Source organism: Plecotus auritus (assembly GCF_963455305.1).
Source record: "Plecotus auritus genome assembly, chromosome: 7".
Lineage (NCBI taxonomy): Eukaryota > Metazoa > Chordata > Mammalia > Chiroptera > Vespertilionidae > Plecotus > Plecotus auritus.
Window position 1 is genome coordinate 18,951,438 of NC_137774.1, and position 19,870 is coordinate 18,971,307.

At 42.6% G+C, this 19,870-nt stretch overlaps 1 protein-coding gene across 3 annotated transcripts in view; it reads left to right on the forward strand.

Annotated features, from left to right (window-relative positions):
• The first annotated feature begins 832 nt into the window (after positions 1-832).
• The window catches only part of PITPNC1 (phosphatidylinositol transfer protein cytoplasmic 1), a 219,987-nt gene continuing 200,949 nt past the window's right edge, over positions 833-19,870 (forward strand). For all 3 annotated transcript variants that reach the window (XM_080681341.1, XM_080681342.1, XM_080681343.1), the window contains exon 1: positions 833-1,723. Coding sequence is in view for 2 of the 3 variants with exons in the window: in XM_080681342.1 (XP_080537468.1) it covers positions 1,676-1,723 (48 nt within the window). In the remaining variant the exon portion in view is untranslated. The remainder of the gene's footprint in view (positions 1,724-19,870) is intronic.

The following is a 19,870-nucleotide window of genomic DNA, read 5'->3' on the forward strand; positions in this document are numbered from 1 at the left end:
GCATTTTTCATCCTGCAGCTCTTCAGAAAAACAAGCTTAAAAATACCAGACAAATGAAAAACAGACTTCAGCAGTTACATGCAGCTTCCTGAGTGACTGAAGAATGTGCCTCTTGTGGTTAAAATGAGGGATCTGTTTAATATGGACGAAATACCAACACTCCAGGCATTTTCATTGACATTTCACTGTGACTTTTTGAACTTAGGGAGTGCTGACACGAAACCTATTCTTGCTGCTCTGGAAGCCTGCAGGCAGACTCCAGAGCAGGGCAGGAGAGGTAAAAGGCTGTGTCCCTACCATCTTTTCTCTGCTTGTGTCTTTGTGTTTGTACTTCACTTTCATTTATACTGTTGCACTTCCCAGTTTCCCACGATTCCTTTTCTGAAACCAGTTAGGAAACCAGGCAAGGGTTTGTTCTCATACTCTCAAATCCCATGGCCTCGCCAGCACTGGACTTGCGTACTTGACCAAAGTGAAAATATTTGTGGTGGGTATTTGTAAAGACCTTTGCCAAAGGTCAAAGAGCACTTCTGTTCCTTGGAGCCATTCGTTTCTCAGAGTGGCTGGACGAGCACTGTGGCACTCAGGGCACATTGGAGAGCAGATTCAAAGGGTAAAGGAGTCCAGGGAAGCCCCCTTTTGTGATCTTCCCCAGCGCCGGCTGGGCTGGGCTCCGGGGCAGCCCGGTTGTCTGGCAGCAGCCCGGGAGAGACATGCTGTTTTGTTTAAATCCTCCACATTCTTTGCCATATCCCCATTGGCCGGATGGGGCTCCCCGCCGCGGCCGCTGCTGATGTCAGCCTTGCTGGCGCTGGCTCCTCCCGCACCCACCTCCCGGGCCCGAGGCACACTGCAGCTCTGCGCGGACTCTCCGGCTCTGGCGAGGTGGCTGCAAACTCGCGGGCACGCACGGCGCTCGGGAGCCGGGGGACTCGGGGGAGGGGACGCGTGCGGAAGGCGCCAGCTTGCTCTCGCCCGCCTCTCGCAGCGCGAGCCGAGGTTGGAGGAACCCGGGGCCTCAGCCCGGCTGAGCCCAGCGGCGGCAGCTTCCCTTTTCTACCCCAGCGAGCTCCAGAGCGCCTCGGGGACCGGCCCTCAAAAGAGCAGGAAATCTTGTTTACCGCCCGGGGAGAGGAGCCTTTGTCTGGAAAGTCAGCATCTCCTGATGAATTCCTGCAATGAGTTTCTGGTGAATTAGCATTGGGCAGAACGGCCGGAGAAGGGGGTCGCTAGGTTCACGTCTGGTTTCAAAGGCGTATCCAGCGGGTGACTTTTGTGCATTCGTTTTAATTTTTGGAAATTTATCTTTCCCCCCCCTCCCTCGCCGCCACCGGGCATGTCCTGATCTGACGGCCGCTCCTACCGCCTTGAGCTGCGGATCTGAGTGGTTTCCAGCGGGGCTCCCTCCCTCCCGGACTTTGCAACACCGCGTTCCGGGAGAACCGACCTCGGCGAGGAAGGGGGCGGGGGAGCTACGAACACCCGGACCCAAACCTTAACATGCTCTTGGGTGGAGAGGAGAAAGCCAGGAGCTGAGTGCACCGCCGGGTCTGTTTCTCCGGCCGGCTCCGAGCGCGGGGCTCCGGGCTCCCTGACCTGCGCCTGGGCGGCAGCCTTGTTGTTCTGGGGGCCGCCCCCCCGCTTCCTGCTCCGGTGGTCCACGGCCGGCAGGACCATGCTGCTCAAGGAGTACCGGATCTGCATGCCGCTCACCGTGGACGAGGTAAGCGCCGCGCCCGGCCTTGCCTCGCCCGCTCCGGGCCTCCCCCCCAGATCTCCGCCCCCCCCTCCCCGCCCCAGGACGCCGTGTACCCCGCGGCCGCCTCCCGGCCGTCGAGTCCACTACGGGCGGCAAGGAAACCTGGTGGAACATTACCTCCCAAACCAGAAGGCTGGAGGGGAGGGAGGAAGGGGAATTGCTGTTTCCACTTGTCACCCCAACGAAGGGAGGGCGGCCTTGGGTGGGGCGGTGGACTCCAGGTGGGCCCTTCTAGGGGCACCTAGATCCACATTACTGGGGATCAGAATGCGCCAAAGGAAGTCGGTGCGCCCCCTTTCTCCAGTTAAGAAAATGAATAAAGCACACCCAACAACCCCACGCGCGCGCTGGTAAACTGGGTGTGTGTGTGGGGGGGTCATCCCATTCTGGCATGGGCTCAGACTCCCCTCCCGCCCTTTGCTGGAAGGTCCAGGTTAGGGAAGAAGCCCTTCGCCCTCTGAATCTGGAGGCCCCAAGCCCTGCTGGGGGACACCTCGGAGCCCTTTGAGGGTGGGGGTCCGTCCGGGTCCAGACATCTTGCGGTGGCCGCCCGCCCGGGCGCCGCTCCCGCCACGCCCTCGCAACCAGGCTCCTTGACCTGGCTTCGACCTTTCGCAAACCGCCTGGCTCGGAAACTTTCTGCGTCTCTTGTTTCTTCAGCCGCGGGGAGCGTGGTCTGCGAGCGAGCCGCGCGTGGCGGGTGCTGCGGCACGGCCACAGGAGGGCGCTCCAGCACGTGGGTGCGCGTCCGGCCGGGGTTGGGTCCCGGCAGTGCGGGTGAGCGGCTGGGGTCGTGGTCCACGCTGCTCAGGTTCGCATTCAGGAAATGATGACTCAGAATTATTCGGGCCCCAGCTTCCCTTTATTTTCCCTCTGCTCCCGACCTTTTTGGTGAGCTCACAGTTGCTTAGCGCCTGCTCTGGAGACAGCGAGGGAGCATGAAAGCCTGTCAAGGCAATTTGAAACTCACTGGTGTGGTTTGGTATGGCAACACAAACGAAATCAGCGACCCCAACCGTATTTATATTTAAATATAGTGCCCTTAATTTATATCTATCAAGTGTTACTGAGCCACTATTTTGTGGAAGGGACTAATTACGTTGGGATAGAAAAAGATAATTAACCCAAAACGTGGCTGTGCTCCCAAGGGTCTGCCTTCATTTGTCGTCTGGAGCAAGTGTTAAGGGAAGACCCACTTACCATGCAAGGCAAGGTCAAAGTAGCTCTGAGTTTACAAAACGCATCCTGGGGACGCTGGCTGCCAGAGAGAGAGATCAGCCTGCACCCGAATGATCAGTGGAACGTTGCAGTTTGTTGGTATTTGAGGAGATAGCATTTGAGCAAGATCTTGAAGGATGGAGACCATGTGGGTAGTTTTGGGGCGTGCATCCTGACTGTGTAAATAAAGTGAAGCAACTCAAGAGTTGAAACAAAAGTTAGGTACGCCCTGGCCCTGGACGGTTTGGCCCAGTGGATAGAGTGTCTCTGAGGCAACACATAGTTCTCTGGAGAGTGAGGGAGGCAAACGAATGTCACTCCAGTATTTCTAGAAAAGGTGAGATCTCAGTCTATGGGCATGCAGCGGGAGCTGGAGGTTCAGCTTGGGGGGGGGGGGGGCGGTGGTGTTTACTTCTACGAGATCTCCTCCTAATGACTTTATTTATTGATCAGAATTTGGACTCTAGAGGCCATGTTAGTACTGCATGAAATGCCCCCAAAATACAGGTGATAAGAAAATAACCAGTTCTAGAGTATTCTCCATTACCTGCAAAATCTCTTTATTCTGGTTGGTTCCTTCTCAGGCTTTCTTGAACAGGCAGGCACAACTCCTTTCCCCACTGTTTGTTTGTTTTTTGGACTTAAATACCCACCACCTCCCTATAAAGAAATCACATTTGAGTGGTATAGATGGAGGCCCTTCCTTCCTTAATTGGCAAATTAAATCAGATTCTACTTGTAACACCATGTATAATTATAACTTAATATATAATTCATTTGGACTAAAGCATGATTCAGTTTCTGTAAGGTCATATTCTGAAGTAGGTTTCTACTTTGTCAGAGAAGCAGGGGGACATTTTAGATTGATAGAGGTTTCAAACTAAGTATTCAGGCGCACCAAATCAGATGATGGATGGGGAGGCTAGGCCCATCTTGTCAGAGATTAGAACCCTAGAGTTTGACTGGTAGTAAACCCCACAGTTACCATGATTCCCCTTTGCACTATGCCCTACCAACTTGAGCATTGAATACTGGGCAGCAACTTAATGTCTTCAAAGAAGACAGTTATCATCAGTTTAGGTAGACCTTTGGAAGGTACCTAACTTTTTTTTTTTTTTAAATATATTTTATTGATGATTTTTTTACAGAGAGGAAGGGAGAGGGACAGAGAGCCAGAAACATCGATGAGAGAGAAACATCGATCAGCTGCCTCCTGCACACCTCCCACAACCAAGGTACACGCCCTTGGCCGGAATCGAACCTGGGACCCTTCAGTCTGTAGGCTGACACTCTATCCACTGGGCCAAACCGGCCAGGGCGTACCTAACTTTTGTTTCAACTTTTGAATTGCTTTAGGCCAGATTCATGGACCTATAGAACTTCTGGGACTTATTTCTGTTTAACCACCATAGTTCATTAGTAGCAGTGTCCATATTTTTTAAAATGAGGCAAATGCTTTGTCTTGGAGAGTCATTTTCTAGAACCAACACTGTGTCTGTTGTCCCCCTCCTCCACTCCCGGCAGTATCCATTCAACTCCTTACTGAGGGGAGGGGAGGGTAAAGAGGACTGGTGTGTTATCTACATTTTGCAGATGAGTAAACTGAGATTCATAATGATTTAGTAATGTACACCAAGCCGCACAACTAGTTAACAGCCAAGCCAGAACCAGAGCCACGTTAAAAAAAACACCTTGTTTGATTTTCCTTATTCTGCTCTTTGCCTGTCACTCATATTTACTCCAGCAAAAGCAAAACACTTTTCTTGAAAACAGATAAAGTCAGCACTACCAACTAAATGAAAAAATCAAAATCTCTTGAATTGTTCAAGAGAGTACTGTTTCTACTATTTTTCTAGCCTTATAAAATGTCCCATAGTTCCAGGAAAGAAGAACAGCTCTGGGAGATAAAGAGAAGAAAGCTGAACTACAGTCTACTAGACAGAGTGTTGGTGTTTTGTTCTGATTTAGACATTAATTTCAGAATAATGAATTATAAGAAGTAACATCCCATGGATTAATTTTAATTAAAAAAAAGTCATTGGAATAGTCTCCTCATTTATGTTCAACGTCATTGTCTCTGAACTAAATATAAGCCCTTTGGAAAGTTCTGCTCAGCAAAGGGCCCTGGGGCTGATAGTTGGTCATAAAGAGGTAGTTGTCATTGTTTACATTTGAAACAGTTAGCAATGTAGATTCTGGAATTTTAAATTTGGAAGGGCTATTAGAGATGACCTATAGTTGAACCATTTTGCTTTGTAGAGAACAGAGTTGTAGAAGGTTCAGTTAGTTGCCCATCTCATAGCTAAGGGCAGGGTCTAGGCCAGAACCCAGGCCTTCTGATTTCTGGTGCAAAGTTGTTTTACTGTAGGATAGGGGTTCTGCCGTTTCTCTCTTGTGGGCTTCCTTGTTGGAAGGAAATATCTCTAAGCATGATATGCAAAACATGTATAGTGTTTAGTTGGAGGTGGGTTAGAGACTTTGACCATGTGTACTTAGGGGATATTTAAGGGTGGTCAGCTGCCCAGAGGGTGGCCAGGGGAGCACCATTTAAAGCTACTTTTGTATAACAAGCCCACTAGTTTTCCTTAGATTGTATGCTTATTTGGGGTGGCTTTTGGATATGTGGCTCCATGGAGATTATGGTGGCATTCAAGACGCCTCCCTCCCCCCCCAAGAAAACCCTTGGGTGCTTCCACTGGTCCCAGCATCCTAATTACAAATGTCATCTTCATGACATTTGGGGCACAGTCTGAAGATCACCCCTCCCTGATAGGTGCTTAGCAGCAAGATAAGCATTTTCCTAGAGCTAAGCACATCCTAATAAAATCTAAGGCAGGAATCCTTTCGTTTTCATTGCTTGCTCTGGTGTTTAACAGTTCCTGTTCTGATTGCATTATCATTAATATGTGTACTTTTAGGGATTTATTTGTGGTCTTTAGGGATTTGGTGCACAATGAAAGGTAGGAACATTCTTCTTCCTTCCAAGAAAGGAAGAAAAAAAAGAACAGAAAAACAACTTTTAAAAATACAGAATATTATCTTGTTCTTCACCCTGGCAGGGAGCCAGTACACTTTATCCAGGCTCCCCGGGTCCCCAGAGACTTTTCTGAGAACAGATTTGGGATCAGGGTGGTGCCATCTCTGGGATGACCTAAATGGAGGTGCCAAAATACCAGGGTTAATAAAATATTTTGTGGGCTTTGAGGCAGGACTTTTTTAAGGAAAGAGATTTTAAGTTTGCCATCGGCATTGACAGTTTGTTTTTGGTGTAAAGTGATACCCCTAAGCATAAAGGCTCCTTGGGTTAATCTTATAGACTTTCCCCAGGATTCCTCGTAATTGTAATTTTGCAAATGTGTTTTAAGAATGAGCATTATTGCCGAAACCGGTTTGGTTCAGTGGATAGAGCATCGGCCTGCGGACTGAAAGGTCCCAGGTTCGATTCCGGTCAAGGGCATGTACCTTGGTTGCGGGCACATCCCCAGTAGGAGGTGTGCAGGAGGCAGCTGATCGATGTTTCTCTCTCATCGATGTTTCTGGCTCTCTATCCCTCTCCCTTCCTCTCTGTGAAAATCAATAAAATATATTAAAAAAAAAAAAGAATGAGCATTATTAATTTTTTTAAGAAGAAAAGCAGAAATAAAAAAAAAAAGAAGAAGAAAAACAGAAAACTAAAAAATAAATGACAACAACAAAAAAGAATGAGTACTATTGTGATATCCACCTGTCCCCCCGCCGTAGATTATTGGGAGGAACCAATGCCAGGGTCATGAGTTTGATTTCTGGGCCATCCTGGTAGCTTCTCTTGCTTGTTCCACAGCCAGGGAACAATGTCCCTCATGCTGCCCAGCTATCTTGCAAAGCTCCCTTTGTGGTCGTGAGGGGTACCTGGGGAAAGGAGCGGGTTAATGGATAAGTGCAAACCTTTCACCACTAATGGAGCAGACAACAAGGAGCAGTTGCCATCCCCCTGGCCGGTCAGTGAAATGGACTTTGTGTGTGAAGGGCCCTGCATTTTCCCTGTGATTTGAGTGTGAATGCCCTTCACGTGAAACAGATTCTGGGCCTTGGAAAAAATGCACACTGCTATTAACAAAACCCTAGTTAAAAGAGGGTGGTAATTAATTTTTGCTTTTCATTTAAAAAGGCATCGAGTGAGTCCCTATAGCTCTTAGAAATCAATTTAGAAACCCTGTCTGGTTAATTGAGTATTATTGATATTCAGAGAAAAGCGAGGCATCTTCATTTCAGAAAGGCTCTCATTTCAGGTGAATAGAGAATACTATTTTTTTTGTAAGCAGTTTTTAAAAATGATGTTTTCAGCTTCCAACCTCTGTAAGGTGTCATTTAGGAAAGTGTGTGTGAGAGTGTGTGTGTGTGTGTTTGTGTGTGTATAGGGTTCACAAAGTTGTTTTAAATTTAAAAGTGTGTGCACAGTGACAGGCAGTAAATGTGTTTTTCAGGGGCAGTGATTACTGGAAAAATCCGTTGAGGTTCATTGCTTTAGCCACCTGAGTGAGAGCGCCTGTTTTCTGTTGCCTGGAGGTCTGTATGGTCAAATAACTGAAAACCTTTTTGGAAACTAGTGAACACTTCTGCCTCTGTTCAGAGAAAAAGACAGATACGGTATAGAAATTAGCTGATTTGTAGTAAGAAGTCAGGAAGGTTTTACATATCTTGAGCAAATTCAGCGCACTGGGAGAGAAAAAGAGAATTTCAGATTGCAGTCTGCTAACTGCCTGGCCTCCCTGGCTCATGCTGGAAGTCAGGAATTTTGTGGTATTCCCCAGTGGAGATTTTTTTGTAGGCCACATGGCAGATAAATTCCAAGTGTATTAAAAGTATTAAAACAGGAAAACAAATCATATCTGGAAAATGTAAAGTTATTTGAAAAAATTATCTTGGAAGCTTGATTTTTCAGACCACACATCCTCCAAATTACAGAAACTTACAAACAATTCATATAAACAAACAGAGTCTCAGGGGTGCACACCTGCGGGGCACCATTTATATGGAACCCAGTGGAAATAGGGCAATATGATGGCCCTGCATCTGACCCCTCTCAGACTCCCAGCCCCTGCTGCTGTCATGTGTGAAAACTTGAAAGGTTAGCCCTGGCTGGTGTGGATTAGTTGGTTGGGTGTTATTCCATGCACTACGAGGTTGCCAGGTTGAATCCTGGTCAGGGCATGCCTGCGTTGCAGCTCAATCCCTGGTAGGGGCGTGGCGTTTGGTCCATGTTGTGCTCTCACATTGATGTTTCTCTCTCCGAAAATCAATAAAATATTAAAAAAAAAAAAACACTTGAAAGTTTACAGAAAACTTGACAGTATGTAAGTGGAAATGTCGCCTCCTCAGGGACGTCTTTCCTGACAGCTTCATCTAAAATAATTTTTCCCCATTATTCTTTGTCTCTGCACTTCTTTATATCATAAGCAGTACTTGTTTTATTTATTTGTTTACTTGTTTGTCATCCTAGAGCTTATAGTCCACAGGCCATTAATCACCTAATGGCTTATAGTTTACATTGCCATTATAAAGTAGATTATGGTGATGGTTGCACAACTCTCTGTAAATATATTAAAAACCATTGAGTTGATATATAAAATACATCTAAATAAAGCTGTTTTTTTAAAAAAAATTATTTTAGAGAGGAAGGGAGAGGGAGAGAGAGATGAAACATCAATGATGAGAGAGAATCATTGATCAGCTACCTCCTACATGCCCCACACTGGGGATTGAGCCCACAACCCTGGTATATGTCCTGACCAGGAATCAAACCGTGACTTCCTGGTTCATAGGTCGATGCTCAACCACTGAGCCATGCTGCCTGGGCTGGGCTAAAGCTGTTTTGTTGTTGTTTTAAGAGGTGCCTATGGATTTTTCCCAGCAGAATAGACAATCTATGTCCAGAGAGAGAGTCGTTGACAAAAGTGTGGAATTTGAATTACGAGTACAATGGAAAGTCACATACAATGGAAAGTCACGGTCCCTGCCCTCAAGGAGATGGCTGTGGTTGTCCTGAGTCTAGCTTTCCAAAGGAGGTTGTTCTCTTATGCAGCTGTGAGGGGGAAAAATCTGCCAGATTGGAACAGAATGACCACAGTTTAGGTCAGAACTTCATACTTAAGGGGAAAAAAGTAATCACAGTTTGAATAGTTGCCGTAAGGCCAACTGCAGGGCTCACTGACACATGTCACAACCCTCTGAGCCCCCAGCCCCAGCCCTACCGTCAAGAGGACAGAGGCTGGTGGCCATCATGAAGGTCCCCACCTGGGGACCTTTCTGGCTATGGCTCCAAGTGCATTTCTCTGCTTTATATACTCATCAAATGGGAAGTAATGTGTTAGCAGAATAAATCCTAGAATACACATTTCTAAGGAGGAGATGGTTCTATGGGGGAGCTGCATCCTCTGCCTTAAGACCTCCTGTCATGGAGGCTAACTAGCTATTTAAACTATGTCTCAATAGACTCAGTCTAGGATGGCAAAATCCTGCCCCGTTAGGCTGGGCATATCTCCCAGGATGGCAGATCACTAGAAGGGAACCCCCACTGAACAGGACCCACTATGGTGGCTGCGGAAGGAGTGACAGAGGAAGGAGTCTGGGGTCACCCACCACTTCCTGGCTGATGCCTGTGCAACATTGTACAGTGCTGTTTGTTGACTTAGAAACAGAAAGCCAGAGCTCACCAAGATTTTGACATCAAGTGTTAAGTGACTCATTCCTTCATTTCCCAGCAATCTGACAAAAGGGGCCTGCTCTTAAAACTCCTTTGTAGACTTTAGTGGAAGCCGACTCATATATCTGAACAAATAGCTAACGTAAGTTCTTGAGCAAATTTATTCAATGACTCTTCCCTTCTTTTTCTTTTTTGCTCCTTTTGGTGAAGCATGACCTTCTAGAATTCCTGTTGCTCCTGAGCAAAGAGAAAAACCTCATCATCCTTTAATTCCTCTAGAATTATGTCTGCTGATCTTTAGGGTGTTGTTTCTTTCCCAGAATGAATCACCTAGAGAAGATTGGCCAAACACATGTAATGTGATGACAACCTATAGTCATGTTGTTTAAGCATCTAATTTGAGCAGCTAATCTCCAAAGATTGCTTCCCTGTCCCATGTCATGTACACACACACACACACACACACACACACACACACACACACACACACTTTCAGGTCTGATTATATTAGCTATATTAAGGTGTTTTCTGAGCAATAGTTTTTTGGGTTATTTCTTACACCAAAAATTACCAATCAATATATTTAAAAGGAAAATGAGAATTCACCACCAACTTGGATGCTAATACAGTAGTCCCGGTTTATCCTCAGGATGTGTTCCAAGACCCCTAGTTGATGCCTGAAACCACAAATAGTACCAGAAACTCCATATACACTATGTTTTTACCTACACATACATACCTATGCTAAAGTTTAACATATAAATTAGGCACAGTAAGAGATTAACATCAATAATTAATAATAAAATAGAACAATTATAACAATATCTGTAATAGAAGTTATATGAATGGCTTTGGGACCATTATTAAGTAAAATAAGGCTTACTTAAACACAAGGACTCTGAGTCTACTACAGTCCGTCTGATAAATGAGTTGGCTACTCAGTGACTAGTAGGTGGGTTGCATATACAGTGTGGATCCGCTGGACAAAGGGATGATTCATGTCCCTGGTGGGATAGAGCGGGACCCTGCCAGATCTCATCACATTACTCAGAATGGCACACAACTAAAAAGACGAATTGCTTATTACTGAAATTTTCCACTCAGTATTTTCAGACCCTGGTTGACCACAGGTAACTGAAACCGCAGAAAATAAAACTGTGAGTAGGGGATGGGGAGCTGCTGTATAATGAAGTTGTTGAAACCTTTAAGTGCACTGGGTCTTATTTGCTAGATTGTATTTCCCCAAAGCTGTGCAATATTTCTGTCTGTTTTAAACATTGTAGTGGGATTTACTTATTTATTTTTAAATTGGCAAAGTGTCACGTATCTCTCGATTCTCGGGCCAAAAAGTTTCCAATATGTGTAGCCAGTTTATAGAGACAGTGATATGACTTGTTGATGAATATTGGACCCAAACTTCCGGAAAGTATTGTGGAAAACTGAACAGTGCTTCAAAAGCCAAGGGTTTCACTGTTCATTTTGCTTATCTGAGCCATCTCTGTCTTCATGTCTCACATAAATTGTGCAAGTTACTTGCCATGACTGTCTTAGGAGCTAGATCTGTGTCACAAGGTCTGGTTGATTGTGGCCTTGTAGTAACCTTGCTTTTATGCACTTAATAAAATAGTCAGCACTATATTCCTCAGCAGTGCATTCCGTGAAACACTGTTTGGAAAGTGTTTTAAATTTTTATTTCTATTTTATATGCTTGGACTGATAGTAGCCACATTTCACGTGCAAAGGAGGGAAAGAGAGAAATTACACTTGTTGAGTGTCTTCTTATTTCACTTAGTCCTCAGAATGGTCCTATGAGTGAGATATTGTCATCCCATTTTACAAATGTGGACCAGGGCTGCTTGCATGGCTGGTCAGTAGTAGACTTGGATTCCCACCTAGGTGGTCCTACTCCATAGGCATGCTCTTTGTCTACCCAGTTTTACTTTCCTTCAAATCCTAAAGCTGGAAGGAGCACTAGTGGTGATTTATTAAAGATTAAATAACTTGTTCAGGATTATCAAAGAAAATAGTTGGGGGAAGGCAGTTCTTGTATTCCGGTTAAGCTGAGAGAGTAGTCCACAAATTTTATCCATTGAATGATCAATTTTACCCAAGTACTAAACCAAGTGACATTCCTCAGCTTAACTTTGATACATGAATCATACTCCTTTGAAAATAACTTGTAGTTCATGCTCTAAAAAGAGAACCACCTCTACAATTTTGAAAATTATTCCTTTTAATGGCAGTGAAAACCTTTGGCTTTTATAGACATCAGCAACAGAGATGTTCACTGATGAGCACCTGTGAGCTTTCTCAAACTCAGTATCTAAAAATAATGATGGGAACAGACAAAGCGACACCATATTTTTTGGCACATTTAGTCAAAAACTTAAAACTTCCTGTGGAGGTCAGCAAAGTGGAGGGCATGAAAAATGACCAAAATGTACTATTCACACTTGAACCTGCTTTTGCCCACCCCTATATTTATTTGCCCTCCCTTCTGAGATGGCTCACCTTTGTTAGCATTTCGTCCAGAGCCAGTTTACTAAGCCCATGCACAAATTAACACCTCACGTGGACTTCCATAAAAAATTTTAACTTGATGCAATTATTTCTTTTGAAAATGGAAATTTTTCTTTTTCCAAATTAAAAATTAACCTCATGCTCACTTCGGCAGCACATATACTAAAATCGGAACGATACAGAGAAGATTAGCATGGCCCCTGCGCAAAGATGATGACATGCAAATTCATGAACCGTTCTATTTTTTTTTTAAAGAAAAAAAATTAGCCTCAAAAGACATTTACCAGTATCGAGAATTTTAAAGCAATGAAAAACCCAAACAAACCTGCCTTTCATTCCACAGTGGAGATTCAGAGATTTAAAAATATATATATTTTATTGATTTTTTTACGGAGAGGAAGGGAGAGGGAAAGAGAGTCAGAAACATCAAAGAGAAAGAAACACTGATCAGCTGCCTCCTGCACACCCCCACCAGGGATGTGCCCGCAACCAAGGTACATGCCCTTGACTAGAATCGAACTTGGGACCCCTCAGTCCGCAGGCCGACGCGACGCTCTATACACTGAGCCAAACCGGTTAGGGCGATTCAGAGATTTTTTGCTCTTTGTCAGAGTGTTGAAAAAAAACATGTAACTACCTAAAATGAGCTATTCGAAGGGACCACACACAATTGATTGGATGTGTATATTCTGGTTGGTTTTTAAAAAAAATAACAATTTTTTTTAAAATTGTGGTAAAATACATTTTACATAAAATTTGCCACCTTAACCATTTTTAAGTATAGTGTTCAGTGTACATTCACACTGTTGGGGCAGCCATCACCACCATCCATCTTCAGAAGTCATCTTGTAAAAGTGGAACTTTGTACCCATTAAGCAATAATTCCCCAATCTGCCTCCCTCCAACCCCTAGCAACTGCCATTTTACTTTGTCTCTATGAATTTACTATTTGATGTAGCTGGTCAGTTTTTCTTTTTTAAGTCTCCTTTCTATTTATCATTAAACTCATATACCATTTCCTGAAATAAAGCCAATAGAAGTTAAATTAATGGAAACTAACTAGAATTTTTCCTGAGTTTTGCTTTCTTTCAAAGGCAAAATATGACAAGATGGACCCATATCCATATTTTGGGTGGCATTGATGACTCAGATAATGACCTATACCTTTGCAGCAACAACTGAAGCGCTTGAAAATTTAAATTTGGGTTACCTAATACTATCTTGTCACTTAGCAGAAAAGTACATTTTTGTTTAGAATACTTACTAAGATAGGAAAAAGTACCTGGCATTTTAGAAGCATTTCAAACAAATAAGGTTGGCACTGACAAGTGTTCTTCTATTAACATAGAAGACAGAGTATTTGATTAATGATAATGCTTTATTCCTGTCCCGGGCAGAAATAGATATTAATTGGACCCTTTTTCTGAATAAGGAAGTGTAGTTAGATGTTAGTTTTTTAAGGAATCTTTTTTTTAAAATCCTCAACCGAAGATATGATTTTACTTTACTTTACTTTACTTTACTTTACTTTACTTTACTTTACTTTACTTTACTTTACTTTACTTTACTTTACTTTATTTTATTTTATTTTATTTTATTTTATTTTATTTTATTTTATTTTATTTTATTTTATTTTATTTTATTTTATTTTTAGAGGGAGAGGAAGGAGGAGAGAGAGAGGAACATTTATGTGAGAGAGAAACATTGATTGGTTGCCTCCTGTACGTGCCCTGACTGGGGATTGAACTCACAACCTTTTGGTGTATGGCATAACAACTCAACCAATTGAGCCACCCAGCCAGAGCTAAAATCTTATTTCATTTTATTCTTTTAGGATTTTATAGATGTTTAACTTAGAACAAAATAATTTAAGTCAGTATGATGGCTTAATATTAATCATTTAACTTTGTTACATTTTCATTCTTGTCCAATTTTCGTAGTGATGTCTATAGATAGAGTTTTCAACTCACTAGCTGACAACCTGGATTTCATTCGATTTTATGGGATGGTGGTCCTGCCACGCTCAAGAAGTTTGTTCCAGGCACTATCCAAGAAAAGAGTGGGATCTAGAAACATGTTAGTCCTGAGTTTCAATCCAGTCTGAGAGCATTTTCCAGTGTGTCTGGGCTACCTTACAGGTGTATTTAACCTCTAATGCACCTGAAATATTAGACACTTGTAATACAGAGTCATAGAAAACAAAACCCTTGTTAAACCAGTCATCAGCCATTAAACAAAACATATTCTAAAATGAGAAACAACACTGGATAGATGTTTGAGAAAACAAGACGTAATCACCGGCTTGTATGGACAGGTAGTTCTGAAAACAGGGGCATGTCTTCTGAAATGTGTCAGTTCCTTATGGGTGACATAGTTCTCCATGAGGAATATTTTGCTGAGTTTGCTGTGATCTGAAATTATGATGATGCTGCTGCTGCGGATGAAAAGACTAATGCGGCCCCTTAATTTCTTTTCATGCATATCCATCATTCTGGTCATTCAGCCTCCATAAAAGTGATGCAGTGGATAAAAGTGGTTTATCAATATTTTAAAAATCCTGTGAAAAATGGATGGTTCTTTTGTTCAGCGAGACAGGTTTAAAGATATGAAATATGGTTATTGAATCCCCTCCCCCCCCTTAAGTGCAGAGAGTAGGGTCACTGGAATTACATTCAATCAGTAGGGTACAGACTGTACCGAGTGTGTGGGAGACTCACACCCTGGACCATTGAAGGCCATGATGAACGCTCATTTTTTGATATTTTGTTTTTGCTGCTCATTAAGAGGCACCGTGTCCAAAATGAAAAACCTTTAGATTCGGGATTCAATAGTTCACTTCTTTTGGATTGTGCCTGATGGGAACTTGGACACCGCCGAGTGTAATTATGTTTTTCAGTAATGTGACTTGTGGGGCTGCAGATATGGGTGTGCTTCAGCGATTTCTTGCCAAGATCTAGCTGAAAAGGAGCTTGGTGGTTGTTTTTTAAAAAATATAGTAATTAGGCTATTAGTTGTTCAAATGGAATAATTCCCTTAAGCCTTTTTGAGAAAAACACTTCCGAAAAGGTCAAGTGCATTTAAAATTAGCCATTATTTACGTAGGTGCTCAGCCTTTTGCCCACACTGCTCCAGGAGTTGTTTCTTTTTTGAAAAAATATGTTGCTGTGTCTGTCAGAAACAGTCTAATTTTTCAAAGAGATTCAGAACTGGTTCTTAGGTCAAAAGCAGCCAAATCCCTGGCTTCACAGAAGGTTCATCATAGAGTCATCTATTTGTCATCTGCGGAATGCTACACTGGGTGTTCTGGCCTTTGGACAGTCTTCTGTGGACCTGGAGAAGAAGCTGCCAAGGACCTTACAGGCCGCTCTGACTGAGACAAATTCAGAACAAAGTGAAAAAGAGGCAGCGAATAGTGGGGATGGATTGGAGTCCAGGCCTGTATTGCTGACCTCTGGGCTCAGATCTGCCCTGGGATGGAACCCGCTCACCCCAAGCAGACTCCTGATGGCATGCCACTGCCCCATGCCTCCCCCTACGACACACCCTCTGGGTGTGTCTCCTAGCTGGAAGATCAGCTTTCTTTCTGCTCTTGTTGGGTCTTTTTGAATTGCAAATCAGCCAAACCTGACAGTGGTCACATTTTAAGTCCTGGTAATTGCCCCAGCTCCCTCGGGGAGTTTCATCATTGTAAAGAAGTATAATTACTTCTAAACGTTATTTTTCTCTCATTTTTTTAATCTACCCTTTCATTTAATTAAACACTTTGCATTTTATCACCTTGAGCCAAAGTGCCTGTGATGCCCTATTTGGATTTTCTGGTCTGGGCTGGTGCAGTATAGTGCGTATGAGCATGGACTGGCTGAATCCTTGCTGTGTGATAATCCATGAATTGTTTTAGAAAGACTCGATTTTCATGTGCCTTGGTTTCCCCAACTGTCAACTATTTCTCTTTTTTACTCCATCAAAGACTGATCACATGAGATAGGGAGCCTGCAAATGTAAGGGGTGATGAATTGCCCATCTGTGGGTACTGCATGAATACCTAGTAAACATACATTCCCTGAGCTATGCACAAAATGATCATTGCCCCACACTTTTAAACCCCTTTATTTTAGGGTGACCATCTAGTACACTTGGAATGTCTACTTTCCACATGGCCCTAGGGAAGGAATTCTAAGATAGATACCGAGAGGATCTGAGTTTGCAGAGTGGGAATGTTATGTTATAGTAAAAAATGGATTAGTTTATTTCCAGTCCTGCAGGGGCTATGAGTTGCTTCTTAAAATTTTATTTTCCATCACCGTGATGTTTATGTTGCTATGGCGGTGTGTCTCTTGCTTGGGTGTCAAGATTGACATTGAAAATAGATAGGCCAAAATAACAGCTTAACAGGTGGCTGTACTTTGTGATGTTCGTAAAACTCTTTTGCAAAGAAGTCCAGTGCAAGTAAATCATGCAGCTGTGCCCTTTTTTTTTTTTTTAACAGTCCTCTTCTTTCCGTATTATACATAGACTTCCCCCTTCTTTTAAGCAGTGCAATGCTGATTTCCTGCAGTAACACAGGGAAAGACTTTAGCTCATTTTATTTAGCAGTGGATGTGCTTTCCTTATTTTATGTAATTGGAGCCTCTTCCTAAAAATAACCCTTCTTTTCTTAATGTGATTCTTTTTATAGCTGATGTACTCCTTATTTAAATGGAAGGCCTCTTTTTAATGTGCCATTTACACATACATATAGACACATACACATATATACATATATTTGTATTTCTCTGTAGGTATAATCCTTAGTGAATGTGGTAGTAGAAATTGTTTTCCACTGACCTGTCATTAAGCTTTTACTTATTTATGATCATTTTCTTTCTTTTTAGATAAAATCATAGGAAGAATCCAAGTGTTAAAATAGTTCAGCTTCCTACACCCTGTCAGAATCCTTTCTATAATAATCTTGCATAGCAATCATCTTGCCATTCAGCTTAAGCACCAGCATGGGAGGGTGCTTGCTCTTTTGAGGTATGACCTCTTCTCTGATTGCCCTCTTCGTTTAGAAGACATTTTCTTACGCTTCGTTGATGTCTGCCTCCCTAGAACTTTCATGATCGCTCCTCTTTTTTCCACTCTAGAGTGACACAACCATTTCCATATGCTGAGTCTTTAAATATTTAAAGACATGTCATCTTTTGGTTTTACCTTCTATGATTTAATATTCAGAATTCCCCCAACTATTCACTTTATGAAATCGTTTCCAGACTCCCTCCTCATTCCAGTGGTCCTCCTTTGATACTGCCCTTTAAAAACATTGAACAGCCCTGGACAGTGTGGTTCATTTGGGTGGGTGTCGTCCCGTGCACCAAAGAGTTGCTGGTTTCATTCCTGGTCAGGGCACAGGCCTGGGTTCCCGGTTCGATTCCTGAACAGGGTAGGTTTAGGAGGCAACTGATTGATTTTTCTCTCTTACATCCACATTTCTCTCTCTTTCCCTTCTTCTTTCTCTAAAAATCAATAAAACATATCCTCAGGTGAGGCTTATACATTTTTTTATTTATGGACATTGAAATTGGAAATTTATATAATTTTCACGTCACAAAATATTATTCTAATTTTGATTTATTTCAACCTCTTAAAAATGCAAAACCATTTGTAGCTCATGGGTCATACAAAGACAGGCATGGGCGGGATTTGACCCCAGGTATTGGAGGGCCAGAAGGGAACACACGGAACTTACTTCAGCACCTTATGCTTTGGTGATGCTCTAGCATCATCGGCATTGTGGTCAAGTCTTATCCAGGAGATCTGCTGGCACTGCTACGTCTCTTTTTCCAGCGTGTATGAAATCTACAAAAAACAGCAGCCTCATAGCAACAGCAAGCATTACCACAGGACTTTTTAAAAAATAAATATATTTCTTTATTGATTTCAGAGAGGAAGGGAGAGAGATAGAGAGATAGAAACATCAATGATGATAGAGAATCATTGATCGGCTGCCTCCTGCACGCCTCCCACTGGGGATCGAGCCCACAACACGGGCATGTGCCCTTGGCCGGAATCGGACCTGGGACCCTTCAGTCCACAGGCCGACGCTCTATCCACTGAGCCAAACCAGCTAGGGCTACCACAGGACTTTTAAGTGTAAATGCGATGAGTAGCATGTGCTGATTTCCAATTTGACAAAATGTTTTTGATCCGTGCTTCTGTTATTTGATCGTGGTAGCTGCTTCTCTTGGGTTAGTGGCAGATGTGGTTAGTAATGTCCTTCTGTCTTTATGTGACTTTTCAGTGACATCTCAATCCTAAAATATAGCTCATAACTGCTTACCTTGGTTGCAGGAACCAGTATGCATTTGGGTGTAGAAAGGAAGCCCTCAATTATATTAATAAGCTTAAGAATGGATTATGTTCTACTTCCTCATTACTTTTAATTTTTAAAATAAGGTTCTCATTAGATATTTTTTGAAGCAGTTTAACTAAGATTATAATTTAGCATGCAGAGGAGAAAATTTAGTAAATGGTGAAGCCACTTTTTTTTAGTGTTTAAGCATTTAATTAAAATGATATATTTGTCTATGAGGGCGTTTGCTTAGCAAGGCTTTGCTTTGCCGGAGGAAGGGAAAACACAGAGGGCCAACATTAGTGGAACATCCAGTGTGCCAGGACCTCTGTGTTAATTATCTTATGTCATCCTTGCCGCCATCCTCCAAGGCGCATGCTATTATTTTCATTTTACAGATAGGGAAATTGAGGCTCACAGGATTTGCCAAAGGCATGCAGTCAGTCAGTGGCAGAGCTGAATCAAACCCAGGACTCTTTGGCTACAAATTCCACTTGTGTTCTCCAACAACACCATTGCTTTCTGAAGCCAAAGGGCAGCTGACATTCATTCATGAGCAAGTTAATCATATCAATAGAGACAGTTGATCCTAAAATGGCTATATATTTCTAAATTATTTATTGGAACAATACATTTCGGAGTATATGTCTCAGAACCTGTGATATAAAATAAGAATATTGATCTTTTTTAAAAAAAAATATTTTATTGATTTTTTTACAGAGAGGAAGGGAGAGGGATAGAGAGTTAGAAACATCGATGAGAGAGAAACATCGATCAGCTGCCTCCTGCATACCCCCTATTGGGGATGTGCCTGCAACCAAGGTACATGCCCTTGACCAGAATCTAACCTGGGACCTTTCAGTCCGAAGGCTGACGCTCTATCCACTGAGCCAAACCGGTTAGGGCAGAATATTGATCTTCTTAATGGAAGATCTTAACGATCTTCTTTTCCTTAGCATAATATTTTCAGATTATTTGCATTTGCCATATTTTAGTAAAACTAGAAACATAGGTACAATTTTAGATTACCTTAAAGCTATTATAAATCATGAGGGAAACCTTGATTGTTTTTAGAAAGCTTCTTTGTTTATCTAGACTGTATCTTGCAAAAAAGCACTTCAAGATGTCATTATATGAATGTTCTAATAGAAACTAAGAGAGCCTAGATGAGAATGTGTGATAATCTAAAGATATCATTTAAGTCAGGGCTTTAAAAACACATTACTTCCAGTGAGAAAGGAAGTCTTGTAGGCATGCTCTAATTTCACCTTTATCTGAGTCCTTAAAAGCAAATTTATACTAGTAAAAGGGAGATGAAACAAATTTTCAGAATAAAATGTTGAAGCTGTTAAGTAAAATATAT